Source organism: Epargyreus clarus, unplaced genomic scaffold (genome assembly GCF_041222505.1).
Source record: "Epargyreus clarus isolate Ecla_fem2 unplaced genomic scaffold, WU_Ecla_fem_2.2 ptg000039l, whole genome shotgun sequence".
Classification (NCBI taxonomy): Eukaryota; Metazoa; Arthropoda; class Insecta; order Lepidoptera; family Hesperiidae; genus Epargyreus; species Epargyreus clarus.
This window is the reverse complement of record NW_027332242.1, coordinates 555,482-577,591: the sequence shown is the minus strand read 5'-3', so window position 1 is coordinate 577,591 and position 22,110 is coordinate 555,482. Positions and strand designations below refer to the sequence as shown.

General features: G+C 47.4%; 1 protein-coding gene across 1 annotated transcript; it reads left to right on the top strand.

Annotated features, from left to right (window-relative positions):
- Positions 1–18,422: 18,422 nt before the first annotated feature.
- On the top strand, positions 18,423–21,141 carry LOC140757087 (uncharacterized). Its single transcript, XM_073092624.1, has one exon. It carries the CDS (start codon positions 18,713–18,715, stop codon positions 20,900–20,902), a length of 2,190 nt encoding a protein of 729 aa, XP_072948725.1. The 5' UTR covers positions 18,423–18,712; the 3' UTR covers positions 20,903–21,141.
- The last annotated feature ends 969 nt before the right edge of the window (positions 21,142–22,110 follow it).

The window sequence follows — 22,110 nt, the reverse complement described above, 5'->3', positions numbered from 1 at the left end:
GCTACGCGGGTTCCGACCACGATTTACATTATAATTATAAGTAGTAGAACGACCTCTACCACCATATCGACTTTTCTGGTAATTGTTTCTTACCTCATTCTGCTTATTTGGGGTATAGTTTTGCATCCGACGTGTAGAAGGGGTGCTAAAATTGACATGCCCTCGTTGCCAGTTGTTACGACCTCGCTGGCCTCTTCTAAAGGTATTACCTCGCATAGGTTGTCGGCACATACCCATTATATCCGCTGACGTACTGGGGATGAAGAGTTCCTCGTCTTGCGCAGCTTGGATAGCATCTGATAAGGAAGAAAAATTACGCGCAGCGATAATTACACTCAACCTACGATTTCTTAGGCCATCGGCAAAACGCTTCACGTCAAGCTTTTCATTTAATGGTCTCAATACTTTGTAGCTACTCGAATCACCGTTAGCTTGAGAAATCGTAAGGTCAGTAAATAAGGAAGAAAGTTCTTCTCCAAAATCAGAAATCGATCTATCATTTTGTCTACAATGCTGCATTTTGGTTTGAATAGCAGTAAAACTTTTTTGTGGTAATAACAGTCGACGCATATCCTTTATAAGCTCATCTATAGTCTCATATTTCGGTGATAACTTTAATTTAGCATGCTGTGATAATCGGCTCTTCAATACAAATTGAATTCATTTTGATTTACAAGCTGGTTCAATCAATACTGCACTATAATATTCAATACCGTCTATTAACTGTTTCGTATTGTCCTCTTTATTCGTCATAACAGGTAACAGACTTAACGCAATCTTTAAGTCGAACATCTTGTCTGACATTTTATTTTCTAAAAACGAGCTAGAGGGGACAACCCCTGCCTCAGAACACAACTTAAGAACCTCTGTAAATACACTATCAAATATTAAACAAATTTTGTTTATTAAACTTGTGGGAGAATGCTTCATTTCATATATAAATATTCCGTTTTTAAAATCACATGATATTAATTTCGAACTACCGCTCCGTATCATGGTATAAAAAAGGGGCGCGCAACTGTCAACAGATCAGAAGTTGTCCAATAGTGGGCACGGCACGGTGGTGCTCTGAACTGTTTGGTGTTTTGCTTGGGTGTTATTGTTACTATAGTGGCATTAACGCTTATTCATTTAATTATATTGACTATATTTTCATAAATATTGGTTAAATTAGTTGAATCGAAATACCATTGTAGATCTACCTACCGGCGCGCCCACATCAGAATCGGGATAGGATACGCCCTTTTATTACGTAATAGTTTTAAAGTAACGGTAACAGAAGATAATCAACCGCGTGTATAGGAAGTGTTCAACTGAAGAATTTATCGTGGCTGTACTCCTGACGACAGTTTGGGACGCGCAATGGAGGCGATATTGACAAGGCCTTCGACATTGGAGGAGCTGTGTGTGAAACACATGATGAAACCGGTTGCGTGAGTAACGTGTACGGTTTGTCTAAATATTGTAATAATTTTATGTGCATTATTTTAGCAAGCGTGTGAAAGCAACCGCAAGCTTGGGTACCGCAAGCTTGGGTATGAAAATTGAGGAGGTGGAAGGTGGTTTGTTAACCGTCTACGTACCTAATTAAGACACATTGGCGCCGAGACTCATTGGCGAACGATTGGCGGTCCGGTATGATCAAACCAATGGTTTTTATATTTTCGATTTTGCTATTTGAAAGTTGTTAAAGATTATAAGAATCACTAATATGAAAATATTTGGTTATGCGCGAAAAATTTAACAATCACACTCGTAGGTACCGACATTTTTTAGAAATGTTTTGGGTTTTTAAAATCTTCGAGTAATTTCAACTATGCTTTTCACAGTTTCGTTGCTTATATCAACTCTTTAAGAGTCGATGATTGCTTATGCTAAATAAGTAAATGAATAACGATCATATTGTTTTAAATTATTGCGCTGCAAAAAATATTTTACGATTGTGAATACAAGTTCTGATATCTACCCTTTTGTATGTACCTATTCGTTGTAATGCATTTAACATTCTTAATAAACTCCCAGTCTTAAAATAAAACTAGTCACAATGAAGATTATTATTGAAGTAAAAGGTTTGATAAATCAGTTAGCATACTTTTTGCCATCGCAATTCCATGGCCCGTGAATTTCGTAAGTTTTATTTCTAGTTTCACCTGGAACACCGTGATAGTGAGATATGTATTGTGCTCATTGAAAGGTGTACTCTCAACCAGCGCTTGTCATTTTTAGTAGGATGCTATCTAATAATATTAACCTAGCGCTTGTTCCCAGAATCTGTAACTAAAATGAAAGCTGCTTATTGGGGGTTTTGTCACAACACTTGACTTGTGATGGCCGTACACGTGGACCAAAATTGAATGAAAATGTAACAATTACATTCTGGTGGTGAGTCAGTAAGTTGTTTATCGGTAAGCGACTTTGTGCTCTTACAAATTTGTGTATTTAAAGTTATTGATAAAGGTTACAATTTGCGAAGGATACATTAAGGTAAAGCTGAAGAAAAGGAGTTTGGTAACGTTCGCATCACCCCAAATGGTGTATTGGACTAGGCAAAAAAAAAAACTTATTAATAAACATTTAACCTGGGATCGTGATGTGCGTCATCTCGAAAGGTATTATTTACTATGACACAAAATAAGAAAGAAGATCCAATAACAATTTAAACTACTGTAAAACAATTTCAAACTTTAAGTTATTATTAAAAATACTTGATCGACTCCGAGCGAGGCTGATGAATTGTCGTTATTAAATTAAACCTTTAAACACATTGGACCGATCAAAATGCTTACAGCTTTGCACCATTATAGTAACTGTTTTTTTTCTACAGTCAGCTAAGCTTCGATTCTCTTTACTTCTGCAATTTTTAAAGTGAATAGCAACTAATAGTTACACATTATGTCAAAAAACAATGTGAAAAACACAGAAGACTAACCGACATTACGTTTAGATATACGGCTGTGGATATAACAAATTCAGAATATTCACGCACGCAATGTTTATATTATACGAAACAATTCGGCGTGTTTTTCTCCTATTCATAATTTTGTCGTCGTTACACTCAAGCAGATAAAGGTTATAAAGGTGGTAGAAACTTTTATGGTCCGGCAATACCAATACCATACAGCAGTGTTAGGCTCTGCTGTGTTGAAGATATTGATGGGCCTCAGTAGCCACTTACCATCAGGTGGACTGCATGCTTGTCTGCTACTTCTAAAATTTGGTTTAAAGTTTTTGTGTGTGAGCGAATATTATGTATAAATCAATCCGGGACGAAATAACAGTATTTGTAGGTATACTTATTATTCTTGCAAATGGTTAATTACAAACTTTTGGAAGTTATTCACAATTTCTGGTGATAACAGATACTGATGTCGCGGGGCGCTGTGTTCGGCGGTGTGGTGGTATGCCACGCCGCCATCTAACCTGCGACCGTATAGGGGTGCGGGCGTGATGTTGTACGGACGGCCTTCTTCCGTCCGGCGCCGGAAGCCCGCTCGTGGTGATAGTCGTCGCGTCGGGGAGTTGCGCCTGTCCCGTGCCGTAACGAGGGGAGGTGCGGGGAAGGGGTGACGTGCAATAGAAACAATAATTGTTTAGAAACAAGAGTGTAGGCCAGCCAAAGCCTCTTCCCTATCCCGACCTAACCCCTACTTCCTCTTCTTGCACAGGAACGCTTCCATCTTCAGATCTTCCTTCTTTTCCAGGAGTCTTCTTTCTTCTTCAGGAGACTTCTTCTTCTTCAGGAGTCTTCTTCTTCTTCAGGAGTCTTCTTCTTCTTCAGGAGTCTTCTTCTTCAGGAGTCTTCGTATTCTTCTCTGCTGAGACCATGCTTAGGCCTATCTATCGCTGGGACGTCTTACCCTCCGGGCGCACATATATTGCGGCAATGTCAACATAAGGGCGGTGGGCAGGAAATTCGGGTCTCGAGGATACCCTCTTTGCCCGGGCAGATTCTCAGGTGGTAAATACCCCCCGGATTCTTGATATTTATTCATAATAATAGAATGTTATTTAAAACATAATAAAATAATGAACAAATATTAAAAATTTCTATCATCCCCCTGTTGAGGGGGTGATTCGGTAATTATCGCGTCGTTGTACCGAGCGGACGGTCGGCCCCCTGAAGGTCGGGGGTCGCCAGCCCTGGGAGCTCCCGCGGGAGCGGGCGCCCCGTAGGTGGTCGATCGTGTAGGGGCGCGAACCCCTTTAAATGGGAGTATGGTCCGGCCTCCGCCCGCTCATACATTGAGCGTGCGAGGCGGACCACAAACTCCTCGACCGTTTCGATCTTAAGGTCGCGCCACACCACTTCGTTCCTGACGTAGCGACCCGCCCCCACGATTGCTCGTAGGGCCAGGTTCTGCTGGGCCTGGAGACGCTGGCGTTGCGACCTAGATACCAACGCGTACCATGCCGGCGCCGCGTAGGTAAGTCGTGAACGAATGTAGGTCTTGTAGATCCCTAGTTTCGTCCTTAACGGTAACCTGGATGTAAGCACCGGTCGGAGCATCGCTCGGGCCGCTCGGGCCTGGTGGATCGATTGTTCCACCTGCGGGATCATGTGCAACGAGCGATCGATGTTACATCCTAGGTATTTAACTATTGGCTGCCAAGCTACCTCCGTGTCACGGAGCCTCAGCGGAGCCGGCATAATACGCTTGCGGCTGAACAGTATTGCGACTGTCTTTCCGACATTGACAGCCATGCGCCACTTATCCAGCCACATAGGTAGTAAGTCGAGCAGACGCTGCATTCTCCGTGCAGCTAAGTCCGCTCGGCGGGACGACGCGAAGTACGCACTGTCATCTGCGAACAACGCGAGCATAACGTCGCGCTCCCAGTCTTCCAGGTGACCTTGGAGAGTGGGGGCGTCGTTGGTGTATAGAGCATAGAGCCACGGAGAGAGGCAGCTGCCCTGCGGCACCCCCGCACGTATGGGCCTAGGGTCTGAGGCGACGCCCTCGACCGAAATATAGAACTGCCGCTCACTTAAAAACGATGCTATCAACCGTATCAGCGTCGCCGGGGCAGGTGTATTCATCATTTTGCATATGAGCCCCTCATGCCATACGCGGTCGAACGCCTTCTCGATATCGAGAAAGACGCCGACCGTGTGACGGCCGTAGTTGAGCTCGGATGCTAAATGATGAATAACCCGCGTGAGCTGCAGCGTTGTAGAGTGACCGGCGCGGAACCCGAACTGCTCGTCCCTTATATTAAGGAACGGACGCAGTCGTTTCAACGCCAGTCTCTCAAACAGCTTAGCTGTGGTTGATAGCAGGGTTATGGGGCGGTAGCTACCCGGGAGACGGCGGTCTTTCCCCGGTTTCGGGAGGACGATTACCTTCCCTAATTTCCAGATGGTCGGGAAATGGCCTGTGCGTAGGATGGCGTTGAAGACCCGAGTCAATGCGACAAGGGCCCCTCTGGACAGCATACCTAGCGCCGCGTTGGGGATCCCGTCGTGACCTGGGGCCTTACTGGGGCCTGGGGCCAACTAGGAGAGGGGTGACGGGGACCTTAGCACGAGTCAGTTGTCTATTGAGATGATGGAGAGACGTTTGCGACTCGCCAGCCTGGTCGATTCTCATCTCCCAGGTGGCCCCTCGCAGCTCCGCCATCTCAGCAGACAGCCGCTCGGCCAACGCATTCAGGTCGCGCTTGACCCGGGGACAACGTGTGCGCGCCCAGAGCTCGCGCAGCTTACGCTTTTTAGCGAGCATGTCGCTTAGACGGACTGGGAGTGGTGTACTATAGCGGCCCGTCTCCACAGGGGACTGCGAAGTCGAAGCCGCCAGGGCATTAATAATTGAGGTTTGAACCGCCTCGGTGGCGGCTTCGACCCCCTCGGCGGAGGAGAGCGAGCCGCTAAACTTAATAGAATTTAAAGTATTTTTAAACTTATCCCAGTCCGTCTTGCTGCGGAGTCTGGGGGGTTCCACACACGCCGCCCCAAGGCCAAGAACGACCAATATGGGCAGGTGTTGTGTGTCCAGGTCATACAACACCTCCACATGGACTGGACACGCGAGATCCTTGTGGAGTATGATGTCCAGGACATCTGGGCGGTGGGACTCGTCCGAGGGGATATGGGTAGGGGCCTCAGGACCCTGTACCTCATAGCCTTTAGCCTCGGAGTCTTCATACAGCTTCCGTCCCACGGGACTGATGACTCTGGACCCCCAAGCCAAGTGCTTGGCGTTGAGGTCACCAGCCACCAAGGTCGGAGCACCACCATCCATGATGTTCGAGATGTCCTGCGGATCAAATTGGGGACCTGGTGGGCGATACACCGCATAGAGTCGCAGGTCCCTTCCCGCCGCACTCAACGCTACCCCTATGGAGCGCGTGTGGGTGAACGGCGGGTGTGGCAATTCCTCGTGTACCAAGTCGTGTCGAACCGCCACCGCGGTTCCCCTAAAAGGAAATCCCGCGGGCGTCTGTTCGTCACGCCGGTACACGTGGTAATTAGGTAGCCTTAGATCGAGGCCTGCACGCAGCTTGGTCTCACCCAGGAGCACGACGTGAATGTCCTGCGCCTGTATGAGACCACGCAGCGCTTGCAGGTGTCTAGTGACGCCGCCCGGATTCCAGTACAGCACCCTGAGGGACGCTGCACTGGACCCCGAGGACGTCTGAGACAATCCGTTGCACGGCCGCAACCAAGTCCGGGTGCCGGGCCACTGCCTCGCAGATGGACTGCACTGCTGTGACAAGGGCATCTGCGGGCGTGTCAAGCCCGAGGGCACGAAAGGGCCGCGCAACGGCGACCGGTGTTGTGGTCTGACGGGGGCGGGGTGTTGGTCGCTCCTCCGGTTCCTCGATCCTTAGCCGCCTCTGCGGTCTCCTGCGGCCTGTGCCCTCCTCTGCGACAGGCTGGGCCGGGAGTTGGGCACGGCGGGGGCGCGGAGCGGGCTGTCGCGGCTGTAGGGCCGGCGCGGACTCAGGAACTACCTGTACCCGGGCCGGCTCCACCGCCGGAGCGGGGGCTGGCCCCGCGGCCGGATGCGTCTCTGGAGCTAGGTGTTCAGTCTCCATCGGCTGGGGGGTCGACTCGGCGAGGGGTACCCGCCGGGTCTCCCTCTGGTTCCTTAGACGCGCGGCGTTCCGACGCCTGTTATGCCTTTTACGCTTAGCAGACGTCGGGCGCCTCGCCGGTGCCATTAGAGATGCACCGGCCGCGGGTTCATACTCCTCCACATGCCGCACTGAGGGCCCCACTGCGGTGGGCGGCGCACGGCTCCTGGCTGGGGGCGCCGGAGCGGGTGCGGCGCCCCGCTGTTGACGAGGGCCGGGAATAGGTGGTGGTAGCGCGATGCTTTTAGCCCGCGCCACTCGCCTAAGAACCGCACATCGCCTATCATTGGCCATGTGCGGTCCATGGCAGTTGGCGCACTTGGCTTGGGCATCGCGCGGTAGGGGACAATCCCGAGTTGCGTGTCCCTGCGCGCAACGGACACACTTCGGCTGCTTGAAGCAGTTGTACGAGGCGTGGCCGAAGCCTTGGCAGCGGTGGCACTGGGCCGGGCCACCTCGGCCCCTCCACGCCTCGACAACCACCCCCGGCATGTTAAGTAGCTCGTCCACCCTGTAAAGGCGGGCGAGCTCCTCCTGGCCCAAGTGGTCCATCTGCACGTGAAACGTGCAACCCGGGCGTCCTCGCCTCGGTGGAATGTACGTCCCGAAACGTACCGGAAATCCAAGCGCCCTGAGCGCCCCGCATACTCTCTCCGGGTTCGTATCCGCCGGCAAGCCCCACACAGCCACCTTAGTGGGGCGGTTCTCGCGCGGCGTATAGCAGAACCAGGAGAGATCTGGCTCTGTGCCTGCTAGGTCGGTCAGGAACGCCTGGACCGTCCGGTACTCCTCGGGCGTCTGAGGGATAAACCTTATCCCTCGTCCATAGGGCCGTGCGCTCGGCGCGCGACCCAATCGGGCTCGCAGCACCTCGAAGTGCTGCGTCCAATTTGGGAACCGCTCCACCACAATGGGGGGGTAACCCTTGGGCCTGTCGTCAGCTCGAGGACCCTGGGATGGTCCACCAACGACGGGTGAACGCGGCGCTGAATCAGCAGCCGCTGTTGTCGGGGATGGTAAGGTGGGCGCACTCCGTGGCGCCTGTGTCGACATTGCCGCAGCATACGTGACGCCCTGCCTCAAGCCACTAGGCGAGGCCGGATCGTCAATAACCCTAACCCTACTTACGCTTAAAAACAATTCGTTCGCGGCTTCGCGGGTAGGAAGGGTAGGGGGCTGGGCGGGAATGGACGGGTTTTCGGTGGCCTCCGTGTGGCCGGACGGTGACGACCTCGATGCCATCTGTACATACGAGGTTGAGTCGAGGCCGGCCTCGACGGAGGGTGCCCTCGGGGGCGGGGGGGATGGGGAGGGGGAACGCGGGGGTGACCGGTGCGCGATGACCTTCACAGCAGCAGCAGCCTCCACGCCAGCGCTCTGCTCCTCCACGCTGTCCTCATATTCGGAGGACGTTCCCGTCGACGCTTCCAGCACCTGCAACTTCGCTGGTCTCTCCAAGATTGGGTCTGAGGGCGAGACCCGTCTCGGGATCTTACTCGCCCTCTTAGGTGGTGTTGTAGGTGCAGGTGCTGGTTCTGGGTCCAGCGTCGGCATGTCCTGTCCGGGGCCTTCTTCTGGTTCCGGTTCTAATTCGGGTACAAGGGGTGCGTCCGACTCCGGCCTGGTGGTCGGCAGTGGGACCTCCCGGCAGGCTACGCGCCTCCGAGTACCCCGTCTTCCCCCGCGCACGAACATCGTGTGCAGGGGGTCCTCCGCTGGACGAGTTGGCTCGCTAGGGGGCGCGAACAAGTCGCGCACCATTATGCGCCTACCCTCATCCACGGATGTCGAGGGAGCGCCGGAGGACCGGCGCGTCTCCTCCTCCTTTTTCGGTCGCCGCGCGGCCATCCCCCCACCGGGTGAAGTGCGCTGGTGCAAAGCCCAGTGAGGGTGCCAGCGACGGACGACGGTTCTTCTTGACGCGCGGTCTCTCCAGCACACCCTTCTTTATCCAATAAAGGAGGGTAGTGTTCGGAGGCACACAATGGTGCTTTCTCACTCGCACCCCAAAGCAAGCCTGCGGAGGGTATTCGCAAAAAGATAGAATGGGGGGTACTCGGGTCTTACCTCTCGCTCTAGCGCGGAGCTCTCCAGCGGTAACCTTGGTCTCCAACCGGGGGTCCTGCACTGCAATCCGTAAGCACCGAAATCCACCACCGCAATCCAAAAACACTGCAATCCAAGTCACTGTGATCCAGATTTTGGCCGAACCGTGTCGCATTCGTGAGTTCTTTGTGCGCGTGTAAAAACCAGGGGGTTTGTGAGAAACGCTGCTATATTTCGCTCTATGCTTAGGCCGGAAAACTGGTTTTCTGAGCTACCCCAGAGCAATACCGTAAAGAGAGCCGCGCTTTTTTAGGCCCATTTTCGTGTCATTTTCACTTTGGCTGACCTAGTTTTCACTCTTTCTTTATTCAATTTCCAAAAGTTACACATATGTATTACATATTGTTGGAATCCTCATAATTAGCCCTATCTAGCTACATAAATTACATATTCATATCTTAAATGGGTAAGAAGTTATTCGTAAAAATATACCAAAAATTTACAAGTTACGTCATTTCACATGTCAATATTCCTAATTATCTCGAAATTATCACAATTGATTCTTACTATTCTTACATCAATATGAAGCTAGAAACATATTCTAGGAGATAACATTAACTTTAAAAACATAAAACATGTATAAAACTCAAAACCCTAACCTTGAATACTATTTTCATAAAAATACCTAAAAACTCTAATAAAATACAACGAATGCGACCGATAGCGCCATCTACCGTGTCTTATCCTTAAACTTAAAACATACGAAATGTATTTCTCTTATTTAACTTATATAAACATATTCAGATAGACATAAAAAAACAAGGTAATTACAATTCTTAATTAAATAACGTTAGTTAGTCGCCGACAGATACTGTAACGTATGTGTTATATTAAATTGAAATAGGTAATTCTATTATTATCAGATATTGTATTGGAACTCGCGGTTCATTTATTTATTTATTTATAGAATCGCCAACATACTGTACACTTATACATTAAATATAACACAAACTCAAGTAGGTATCAGTCTAAGTGCCAGGACAATTATAGGCGACGACAACATGCAAATTAACAAATGTCAATGATATAAAAGCTATGAATTAAAAATTCGTTCATTCGTTCATTCGTTATTATTTTGTGTTCATACTGTTTCGACCGTTGTTTGTTATTCTACGAATTAAAATGTATATCTTTGCAGATTTATAAGTCAGTCAGGTTCGGACGAGCAATTATATACCTACTGCAAGTTCTGATAGAATTCGAAAAATCGAATACTGCAAAAATAAAAAGAGACAAGAGTACATACACTACTGTCAAATTGGACTCTGCAATGTGTGATCATTATTGTGTGGTAAAGACTTTGTTTGCAGCAATGCCTATCGCACAAACGAAGGTAATTGTAATAATCAAGGTAAAAGTAAAATGATATAAGGTAAATAATATAATGAAGGTAGGATGACTCCAATAACTTTTTAACTGTGTAATGTAACTGTGGACTTCAGAGTGTTATTTCGTTGGCATTTGACGTCATCACATGAACGGTACGAACTATAGCTCATGTTATGGTAAGGCAATAGTCTTTTAATTATTTTATTAAGAATAACGACCACGGAGTACTTGCTGCTCTGATATTTTCTTTACTGTATGTAAAGTTGACATTAAAACTGTTTTGAACGTGACAATTCACTTTATTATTATTTTCACACATTTGTGTTGTAGACATCAGGTTTTTCGGTTTGAAATTAACTTTTACTTTTTTATTTTTATGCTTGTTACAGCTTATTTGTTTACAGTTCTAAATAAGAAAAGCACTCGTGCATGGTTTCGAGCAGGTCTCGAATAGTTTCGTATAAAATTCTGTCATAGTCAAATGAGTTGACTTAAAAGGCACTAATGATTTTCAAGAAATCCTGTCTGAGATAGTCAGGCACATTTACAACAAATTGTGAGTACGGCGTTTCATCATAAGATACCATATTGGCGGAGTCGAAGACGGAATACGAAGACTATTGCCACTATGTAGCGGTGATAGCTTAGTGGTTGAAACTATGCCTCTCGATCGAGGGGTACGAGATTCAAATCACAGGCACGCACCTCTGACTTAAAAAAAAAAGAAGTTATGTACGTATTGGACATTAATTATCACCTTAATTATCACTAAAGGAAGACATCGTGAAGAACTACACATCGGGGATCTTACAGGAAATATATTCTCAAGGGTATCTGGAGTCTACCCAGTGTACGTTTGGACGACGCAGAAGACTATGCCATAGATTTAAGCGAGCCAAACGAAAAGATCTGTAGATTTTACTCTCAAACCATGAACGAAACGCGGAGCTCTCTCCTTATTTCGTATATAATTATTGACTATACATATAATGTAATGTGTTTTCAGACTACGAGAACATGTGCTATGGAAAGTAAACTATTTGAACATGTCAGATGACTGTGAACCCTGTGAAGCAATGACAGTATCGACAGTCAAAAATCTGGTAAAAACTTTGTGTTTCTCTTGAGTACCTGCGAACTTTGGAACGATATGTGGATTGTAAGTTCTGTGTTATCGGGATTGTCTTGCATATCGATGATTGTCTGGCCAACAGTCACGTTTATGTGTGATAATAACCCGAGTGCCATGTGATTTGGCAATTCTTTTCAGGAAATAATCAATTAAGTACGTTATGTGACCTTTTTTTTTTTTTTTTTTGTTTACGAGGGGGAAACCTTCAAAAGGTACCCGACGACGTGGGAGCGACGCCGGGTTATGTGGGATTTTTACCGCACTAAAACCCCCCCGGTGGTCGTCCTCAACGCTTGTTGGAGAACTCCGGGATCTCCGAGGGAACACAACCGGAGTCCTCCAAGCGCAATGCCCCGATCGGGCTCTACCCTGGGGGAGCACTTTTGGCTCCTCCCACACCATCTGGTGTTTACGACGGTATGCGACCACACATACCGTCGTCCTTCCCGGGGTTGCTTGCTGGACGGTCCGAGCTCCCACTCTTGCCACCCGCAACCCCGGAAGCCCCCTTTTAGTCGCCTCTTACGACAGGCAGGGGATACCGTAGCCCTATTCTACTCCCGAGACTACAGGGACACCGCGCCGGGGGGCGCTATCTACGCCTTCGGCGTCTTCTTCTCCGCGCGGGATCAGCGCGCTCCCTGGCCCGTTCGGCGTCCTCTTTTGCGAGCATAACGCGGTCGCAGAACGCGACCACGCTATCCCACGGTTCGCCAGAACGGACCATTGCCGCAACAACAGTCTCCGGGGAGAGGTCCGGCCCTATATTCTGCACCAGGATCTGCCGCTCGGGTTGCCACGCTGGACAGTCCTCGAGGGTGTGCTGCGCAGAATCCTGGGCACGTTATGTGACCTAATGAATGTTTTGATGTCATGTGACTTGACATCACCCATGTGATTTGGCAATTCTTTTCAGGGATTAATCAATTATGTGCGTACGTTATGTGACTTAACGAATGTTTTTGATGTCATGTGACTTGACATCAGCCATGTGATTTGGCAATTCTTTTCAGGGAATAATCAATTATGTGCGTTCGTTATGTGACTTAACGAATGTTTTTGATGTCATGTGACTTGACATCAGCCATGTGATTTGGCAATTCTTTTCAGGGAATAATCAATTATGTGCGTACGTTATGTGATGTAACGAATGTTTTTGATGTCATGTGACTTGACATCAGCCATGTGATGTGGCAATTCTTTTTAGGAAATAATCAATTATGTACGTACGTTATGTGACTTAACGAATGTTTTTGATGTCATGTGACTTGACATCAGCCATGTGATTTGGCAATTCTTTTCAGGAAATAATCAATTATGCACGTACGCTATGTGACTTAACGAATGTTTTTAATGTCATGTGACTTGACATCAGCCATGTGATTTGGCTGTTTTTTTCAGATAATAATAAATTATGTACGCAATGTGGCTTAGCGAATTTTTGATGTCATGTGACTTGACATCAGCCATATGATTTGGCAGTTCGGTTCATGTGACTTGACCATTTATTTACACTATTAGACACCGGTTATGGGGTTAACCAATTAAAGTTACGTGTTTTGCAATTTGTGTACCATGAGATTTGGCTTCTGTGGTTAAAATTAAGACTGTATTATCCGCGAATCTAAAGTAGTTTATCCACTTCTTTAATATTATTGAATTTGATTTTTTTAAACTTTTGTTCGCGAGCCGTAACGGCTGCTCGTCAGAATGGCCGTGTGGGAGAATGCTTCATTTCATATATAAATATTCCGTTTTTAAAATCACATGATATTAATTTCGAACTACCGCTCCGTATTAACAATTGGCTACCTGTATCATGGTATAAAAAAGGGGCGCGCAACTGTCAACAGATCAGAAGTTGTCCAATAGTGGGCACGGCACGGTGGTGCTCTGAACTGTTTGGTGTTTTGCTTGGGTGTTATTGTTACTATAGTGGCATTAACGCTTATTCATTTAATTATATTAACTATATTTTCATAAATATTGGTTAAATTAGTTGAATCGAAATACCATTGTAGGTCTACCTACCGGCGCGCCCACAAACTTATCTCACTTTCTAGAAATTTATTTAACTTTACTTGATTGTTATATACTTCTTAATATTTATTGTATTTTAATAAAACAATATTGGCTTCATTCTTTTTTTGCTCTAAATTTTTTCCCGTTCTTCGACTAGGTCCGATTTTAATAAGATAAGTTCTAATAGATTTTAATTCATTTAAAATTAATGTTAAATCTTCGGCCATAATACTTAAACAGACTCATTTTTATTATTTTTATGCAATAGCAAAAAAAAGAACGAACATATAATTTACCGCTTTTCTATAATACTAGCAGAACCCGCGGCTTCACCCGCGAAAAAAAATATGATATGACAGACAAATACTCGTAACTGTAATCGTAAATTTGTACCTTTAACAATTGTAACGATAAAATAGCATTAATATTTAATTAATAAAAGCTTTTTTTTTCGTCACTGTGTACCTAAATTGGTCAAGCTTTCTTCAGAAACATACATTAAAATTCTAATTAGTGGACTGTAATGAAACTTTTTTTAAAATATAAGTTTCATGTAGGATACAATAATTATTATTTACTCTATTCCATAGGAACCGTCCATGTTAAATACGGCCTTACATACAGTGGTTCTTACCAACGATACGATACGAAAATCTCACTGTCACTGTCATTACTGCATCCTATCCTTGACTATGCAGATGTTTGCTATCTAGATCTAACAGAGGAGCAACTGAATAAACTTGAGCGCATCCAAAACTTATTCATTAGATTCATATTTGGTATTCGCAAATATGATCATATCTCCGAGTATCGTATTAAGCTCAAGTGGCTCCCAATCCGTCTTCGTCGGAATACTCATATTCTGTCTGCTTTGTACTGCGTCTTGTTTAACTCAAACAGTCCCTGTTATTTAAAGGAGCGTTTTCACTACCTTCATTTATCTCACAATTCTCGCTTACTTCGTTCTAATGAAAATCTTTCCCTCGCAACTCCTTCTTCTTCTTCATCCTTCTACGGTAAATCCTTCACTGCAGTGGCTGTGCGCCTATGGAATTCCTTACCGATTGTTATCCGACGTGCACAGTCATTGGACTCTTTTAAAAAGCAAGTGAAGGAATATTACCTAACCCTTTAATCTCTCCCTCTTTGATCTTTTATTTTCCTTTTACCTTTTCCTCTTTTCCTCTTCTCATTTTGCTATTTTGTTGTTCTATACAAGCTGCTGACATATTAAAGTTGGTATATACATTTTGTACACCCTACCCTGTTTCACTTGCTACTGTATTTTGTTGTCTTAAAATCAATGGTTGTCTGGAAGAGATCGCTATTTTAGTGATAAGACCGCCGGTTGTACGCTTAATTACTTGTAATTGTTGTTTATTTTATTTTGTCTTTGGTGTGCAATAAAGAATTTTTGTATTGTATTGTATTGTTCTTTCCAGGGAAGCTGCCTGGGCGGTTAGAGCTCCCATTCTTGCCGCCCGCAAACCCAGAAGTCCCCCTTTAGTCTCATACGGCAGGCAGGGGATACTGTAGCACTGTTCTAGCCCAAAATTTTAATCCAAGGTCTATGTATCTACCAGATAACCATCACTAATCCACGCATAACCACAACCATACCCCACGGCAGGACAAAATGTTGGCACACAGTTTGTCCAAAGTAGTTGCGATGTACCTAATCAGTATACCAAAATTACGTATTATCATATATGAAATTTGCACCCGTCCACGTTGTCGTGTATTTGTCTGAATAGACGTTATCTGAAATTTTACGTTTCTAACTTCGAACCTAAAAGATTCCCTTATATATACATATAACACTTCTTTTACCTCCTTAGTAGAATTTCAAAAACATTCCAATGTACATATGCATCAGTAAATACTTTATCATCAAATGTCTGAAAGCTAATATTCAACACATGCGGTCGGCAACCCGACACCCACGGGTGGTGTATGGCCCGCGACTATTCCTTGTGGCCCGAGGCGCGTTACTAATAATAATTGGCCAAGTGCAAGTCAAACCCGCACCTTGAGGATTCCGTACAACCAAAATTTTTTTTTTTTTTAATTTCTAGTATTTAGTATTGTACTTAGCAGCCATTAAAGTACACATTTTGGAAAATGTTAACTGCCTACCTCTAACGCTTTAAAAGTTAGTTGGAAAAATATCGAATAGCAGTTTTTTGTATGGGGGGGCTCCCCATACAAAATTCCCCATTCTTGTTCTCAACTTTTTTTATTTTTAGTATTTGTTGTTATAGCGGCCACCGTTATGCATCCTCTGTAAGAATTTCAAATGTCTATCTATTACGGTTCCAGAGATAGAGCCCTGTGACATACAGACAGACGGACAGACAGCGAAGTCTTAGTAATAGGGTTCCGTTTTTATCCTTTATGTACGGAACCCTAAAAAACCGTCGATCTGCACTTCAACACGCGCAATACATTCCCATGTAAAAAAATATATGTTACGATGGCCCGTGGAATTTCACCCTACACTAAACCTCTCTGCACTCTGTTGTTTTTCCAGACACGCTAAAGGAAGTAACTTCAATAACGGTTTTTATAGAAACTTTCTTTACTTATAGTACCCTAATGGTGGTTGATTGTTGAGTTGCAAAAAATGCTGAAACAGATGTGTTAACAGAAAGGCATAATGCATACACCCTTTTATAGCAGTCTTAAGGGTTTATCTAAAAATCTAAAAAAAACCGTGACTTATATGCTTCATTAATTGTAATGATAATTTTTCATAGTGGTTGCTTCCAAATTAACGTATTATAAAATACAGTTCCAACCCCTATTTAACGACCTTAAGGGTTGATTTTCCAAAAACGGTAGAATTAAAGTTTCACTATATCTAACCAGTGAGCAATGGCTAACTTTCATAGTGCTGGGTTTCAAATTGGCAAATTTTAAAATAAGCTGTCAACCCTTATTTTACCAACTTAAGGGTTGATTTTCCAAAAATGGTGAAATAGGTGTTTAATTATTTTCTATCGAAACCCCAAATACCGATTTTCATACAGTTTACATCGAAACTGGGGGACTTTCATACAAACTTACAACCTTTATTTAACCCATATAAGGGTTGATTTTCCAAAAACGGTAGAATTAAAGTTCCACTATATCTAATCAGTAAGGCTATGACTAACTTTCGTAGTGCTGGCTTTCAAATTGGCAAATTTTAAAATAACCTGTCAACCCATATTTTACCAACTTAAGGGTTGATTTTCCAAAAATGGTGAAATAGGTATTTAATTATTTATAATCGAAAACCCAAATACCGATTTTTATAGAGTTTACATCAAAACTGGGGGAATTCCATACAAACTTACAACCCTTATTTAACCCACATAAGGCTTGATTTTCCAAAAACGGTAGAACTAAAGTTCTTTTATATCTAACCAGTAAAGCAATGGCTAACTTTCATAGTGCTGGCTTCCAAAATGGCAAAATTTAAAATAAGCTGTCAACCCCTATTTAACCACCTGTAGTGTTGATTTTGGAAAAACCCTTAGATTAGATTTTTATTACTTTAAATCAGAAAGCTAAGTACCAATTTTCATCCAGTTTGCTTTAAAACTGACGGACTTTCATACTAACTTTCAACCCCCATTTAACCCCCTTAACGGTTGAATATCAAAAAATCCGTTCTTAGTGCGCATCTACATTATAAAATGAAGTTATATTTCAAATTTCATGATTCTAGCTTCAGTAGTTTAGTCAAAACCTGTATTAATACGTTTTGAACGTGAGTATCTTTTCGCTTTTATATATATAGATAGGGTTATATACTAATATTACACTTAATACATTACGATTATACGCTATTATAATATGTTACGATTATATGCAATTACACACGTAGGGCCGCAAGTATTATTACGCACCAGACACTAGACACTTCACATTTCACACACTTCTTCAAATCGGCAAATTTTCACCGACGCCATCCGGGGGGTTGGATCGCCTCCTAAGAAGGCTGGCATACCTTCTTAACGAAAATTCTTGGAGCTGACTTTGTACCATCTCCCGATGACACTTCCTGTAGGCCCAGTACAGCACCACGGCCGCTCCAATCGTCAGGATGACGACAACACCCGTTAGCAAGGTATTAGAGTACCCTGCATGCTCCTTCAGCTGCTCGATGTGCGAAGTGCCAGCAGCATTTTGCGCCAAAATTAGCTCTTCTTTCTCCTCCTTAATTTTCAACTCTCTTGTTTACGTCGCGTCTATTTCGCGGCCAATCATTATTTATGTACTTAAACAACTGTTTACAGTCGCTGTCAGCCGCCGTCTCCTTTTTAATTAATGCCAGTTTTTCATCACTATATGATGCATTCTTTATCATGAAACACGCTTGCACATCAACCGCCTCAGATACGCGATCATGCATCAAATCAGCCAAAGGGGCTCGCGACAGCGTGTCTGCGATATACATATACTTGCCGGGCACGTATTTCACCTTGACATCGAAGCCCTGCACTCGCATCATCATGCGCTGCAAGCGAGCCGGCACAGCGACTAATAGGCTACAGGACCATGTTGAAAAAGTTATGGGTCATTTGAACCACAGGGTGACCTATCTAGAACGATACTGTTGTTATTGTGTCTTCACAATAACAACAGTAGGATTACACTGCTGAATGAACAAATCAATGTATGAGCTGGAAGCTCTCCTTTACTTCATATTTTTACCAACAATCAGTAAACAGATGATTATTTGCAGATTTAATGCGAATAATTAATCTATAACCTTATTATCACACAACTGTCATCAGTTGTTTACATTTCATTGTGGAGGGGAGGGTTGGATACCATTATAAAAGGCATGCATTAGGTTGACAGCGTCAGTGGATCGCCACAACTCGCCACTCAGCATCCAGCTCGCACGTGTGCCACGAACCGAAAAATCTTTCTCTACCCGAATATTTTTAATATTCGGGTGAGAAAGGGACAGCGCTAACATCGCTTGAGGGGAGCATCTAGCTAATCCGCATCCGCGCCGCGCCCCCCGGGACGCGGCGCCAGCACAGCGAGGGCGAGATGCCCCAAAAGAATGGAAAATCCCGCGGCAGAGCCGCACCAACCCCGCCGCAGCGCGACTCGTCGCGTGCCAGCGGTCGCCCCGGCACCAGTCGGAGCGAGACCGCGAGCACCACCAGCCGCGCAAGCAGCAGCCGCTTCCCACCTTCGGCGACGGGGGTCCCAGCGCCGCCTGTTCGTGGATCAGCGGAGACGCTCACTGGCGTGCAGCGCGCTCCCCCATCCACGCCGCGGTCGCCGGGACCCTCGCGTCCAACGAGCCCCGCTCCGCCGCGCCCAGCCGGGCCCCGCGAGCAGGAATCTACGCGCCCAGGACCAGCTACACCGACGCCGACGCCGACGCCTGCGACATTGTCGACACCCGCCGCGCGTCCGTCGCGCCCAGCATTTCCGCCACCCCGCATAATCATCGCGGAACAATCAGCACCTGCAGTAGTCACCCCTGGAGTCGAGCGCCCCCCGGCATCCGCCGCTGACTGGGCCTCGGAGTTCTCCCCGGAGACCAGGAGGAGGCGCGAAGAGCTGGTGAGGTTGCAGCTCCTCCGGGAAGATGAGTACTGCACCGAAGACATCACGGAAAGCCTGCTGGACTATGTTTTTACATCTAACCAGCTTCAGACCACCCAGGAAGGCCCGAGGCCTGAACTAGACGCAATTACTGCGTTCTGGGACAGCCTCAACGCCGACCGCGCCCAGAGGCGTCCGAGGAGCCCAGAAGAGGAGCCGGACACCCCACATGCCAAGCGCACAATTTTGCGAGACCCACGCCTACGCAGCCGCAGTGGGGAGCCGAGAGTCACACGGAGTGACTCCGACCCTGGCCCCCGCGACTCAAGAGGACAGACCGCCACGCCGTGCATCTCACCAACGCCGGCCACCCTCTCATTCGCAGAGGCAACAGCAGGCGTATCACGCCCGCCATACGCCGCGAACCCTGATCGCCCAGCAACGCCCGAGACCGCGACTGCGTCCACAAGCGCGCCCCCCGCCGCGCCGCCGCAGCCGCAACCGAGCACCAGCACCGAAGCCGCAACGCCCACAGCAGCCCCCTCCGCCGGAAGATATCCTCCACTTATAGTGGAGAAACTCCCTAACTGGCACCAACACCTCAAGGTGCTTAAGGAGCAGTTAGGGAGGACCATTAACGCACGCCCCTTCGGGCAGGGAGTGAGATTCTCCCCGAAGGATGCCGGTGAGTACAGACTAATACAGTCGTACCTCACCGACCTAGAAGCCCGGGAGAGAATCTCCTGGTATACATACTCCCTGCCAAAGGAACAGAGCCTGAAGGTGGCCATCAGGGGGCTGCCATCGGACACGGACCCGCAGGACATCATGGAAGAGCTCCGCGACCTAGGGTACTCACCAGAGTACGCCCGCGCCATCCGGGCCCGCAGAGGACGGCCCGGTTGCATCCATCTCGCTATCCTGAAGCGAACAGAAGACCTCATACCGGGTATATACGCAGTGAGAGAGCTGCTGTGTATGCCCGGTATCAAGATCGAGGCATGGCGCGGGAAGAAAGGACCGGCCCAATGCCACCGCTGCCAGCAGTTCCGACATAGTTCGCATAACTGCCACCGGCACTTGGCCTGCGTGCGCTGCGGGGAGCAGCACGCGGCCCACCAGTGCCCAAGACCTAGAGAACAACCTGCCACCTGTGCGAACTGTGGCGGACCGCATCCCGCAAACCACACCGCATGCCCGGTGTTTCGGCGGGAGGCACGCAATAAGCGCGCTGGCACGATCGCCCTCTCCACCAGACCGACAGAGAGGCCAAGACTGAATCCGTCGGCCGGTCCTGTACAGCCGCAGCCGGAGGTTGAGCAGCAGCAGGCTGGCTCCCTCATGGCCGCAGCCAACGGACCAACTGACCGTCGCGGAGCTCCAAAGAGGAGCCGAAGAAGGAGGAAGAAGGCTAAGGTCGCCCCCCTTCCAGCACCACCCGCACCAGCTCCCGCTGCCCAGAAGAAGCCCAGGAGAAAGGCACGGATCGCCACAACCCCCGCTCCCACTCCCAGAGAGGAGCAGAGCCGGGGGAGTAACAAGGAGGCCTGCGTCAACCAACTGAGGCTGCTGCAGGACTTAACGAAGATGCTGCAGTCTATAATAACTGCACTAAGTGAGGGCCACGACGTAGGGCCGGCTGTTCGGAGCGGCATCATAATGATGTCCGCCCATTGCGAGTAGCGGGCCCTACGCCGGTTACAAAGATTCCCCCCGCAGAAAGCGGGGTAGTAAAACCCCGGACCGTCCTGCAGCGCCAGCAGCACCAGACCTCCGCGACCAACTAGGCATGACAGGGGACTCCCTGTCTGCCTATCCAATGACCTGCCTGTCTTCACAGGCAGCGGGAGACTCCTCCTTCAGAAGGCTCAGCCTTAAAAAGGACACCTTCGGGGCCAAAAGAGGCCCTGGAAGAAGAAAACCACGACAGCGTCAGTATTTCTCGCTCCGGCTCTCGTCGCGTACGGTCGTGCCTGCGCGTCCGTTCCCGCCGTGAGTCACCGCTAGACGACGCCCTGTGCGTCACCTCGTGCGTCATCCGCCGCCACCTGCGAGCCACGTGGCACGTATCCGCCACGCTACCTGGCGCGGAGTTGTGTTAACGCGAGTGCTGTGTTGTGTGTTTTACATTGTATCCCCAGGGTACAGTGTATAGTGTGTACAGTGCAGTGTTTGTGTCTTCGTTGTTAGGACAGTGTAGTTCGCTTGCCCGAGGCTCTGCCCGGTGCAAGCAACCTGTACGTGCGTGGTTCCAGCCCGCACGTCGTACACGAGTAAGTTTTAATATTTGGCACTCACCCCGATCCACCAGATTGAGACGTTAGGGCCACACGCTAGGCACACACCTCCCTGTTTAGGCAGGGAGGAACAGATTTTCATTCGTGCCATTATGGCACAGTCCCCGTTGGAGGACATGGAAGCATTCCTAAAATAATGCTACCCGAATGTGCTCGGCATGTACTACTCACGTAGGCACTCAACCCGTCCCATCGCTAAAACAATCCCTGCATCACCGCAGGGCCCGTCCTCACCCAGCCCTCCATCTTCTCCAGTACTTTCCCCGATGGAGGAGGATGTCCAAAACCCTTCTGACTCAGAAGTAAGCATTCCGCCGTTCTCTGACGCCACTTCAACCGACTCAGATTCCGACGGTTTTCAGCCCGTGAAAGGCCGTAAAAAACGAAAGGCGAAAACCATCATTACGCCACCTCCTACTAAAAAACCCAACCCAGAGGATGCTCCCTCCGGGTCTGCCCCTATACTCCAGGCCGCAGTCCAAGGCGAGCCACAAATTTCCGGCCAAAAAGGGCTGAAAAATAAACTCCCACCGCCTATTTTTATTAGGGACAAGTCCAAGTGGGACAAAACCTCAAAATTCATGCACTCAAACA

Excerpts from the sequence above, each read along its gene's own strand:
- LOC140757087 (XM_073092624.1), top strand. The coding sequence starts at position 18,713 with ATGCCCCAAAAGAATGGAAAATCCCGCGGCAGAGCCGCACCAACCCCG.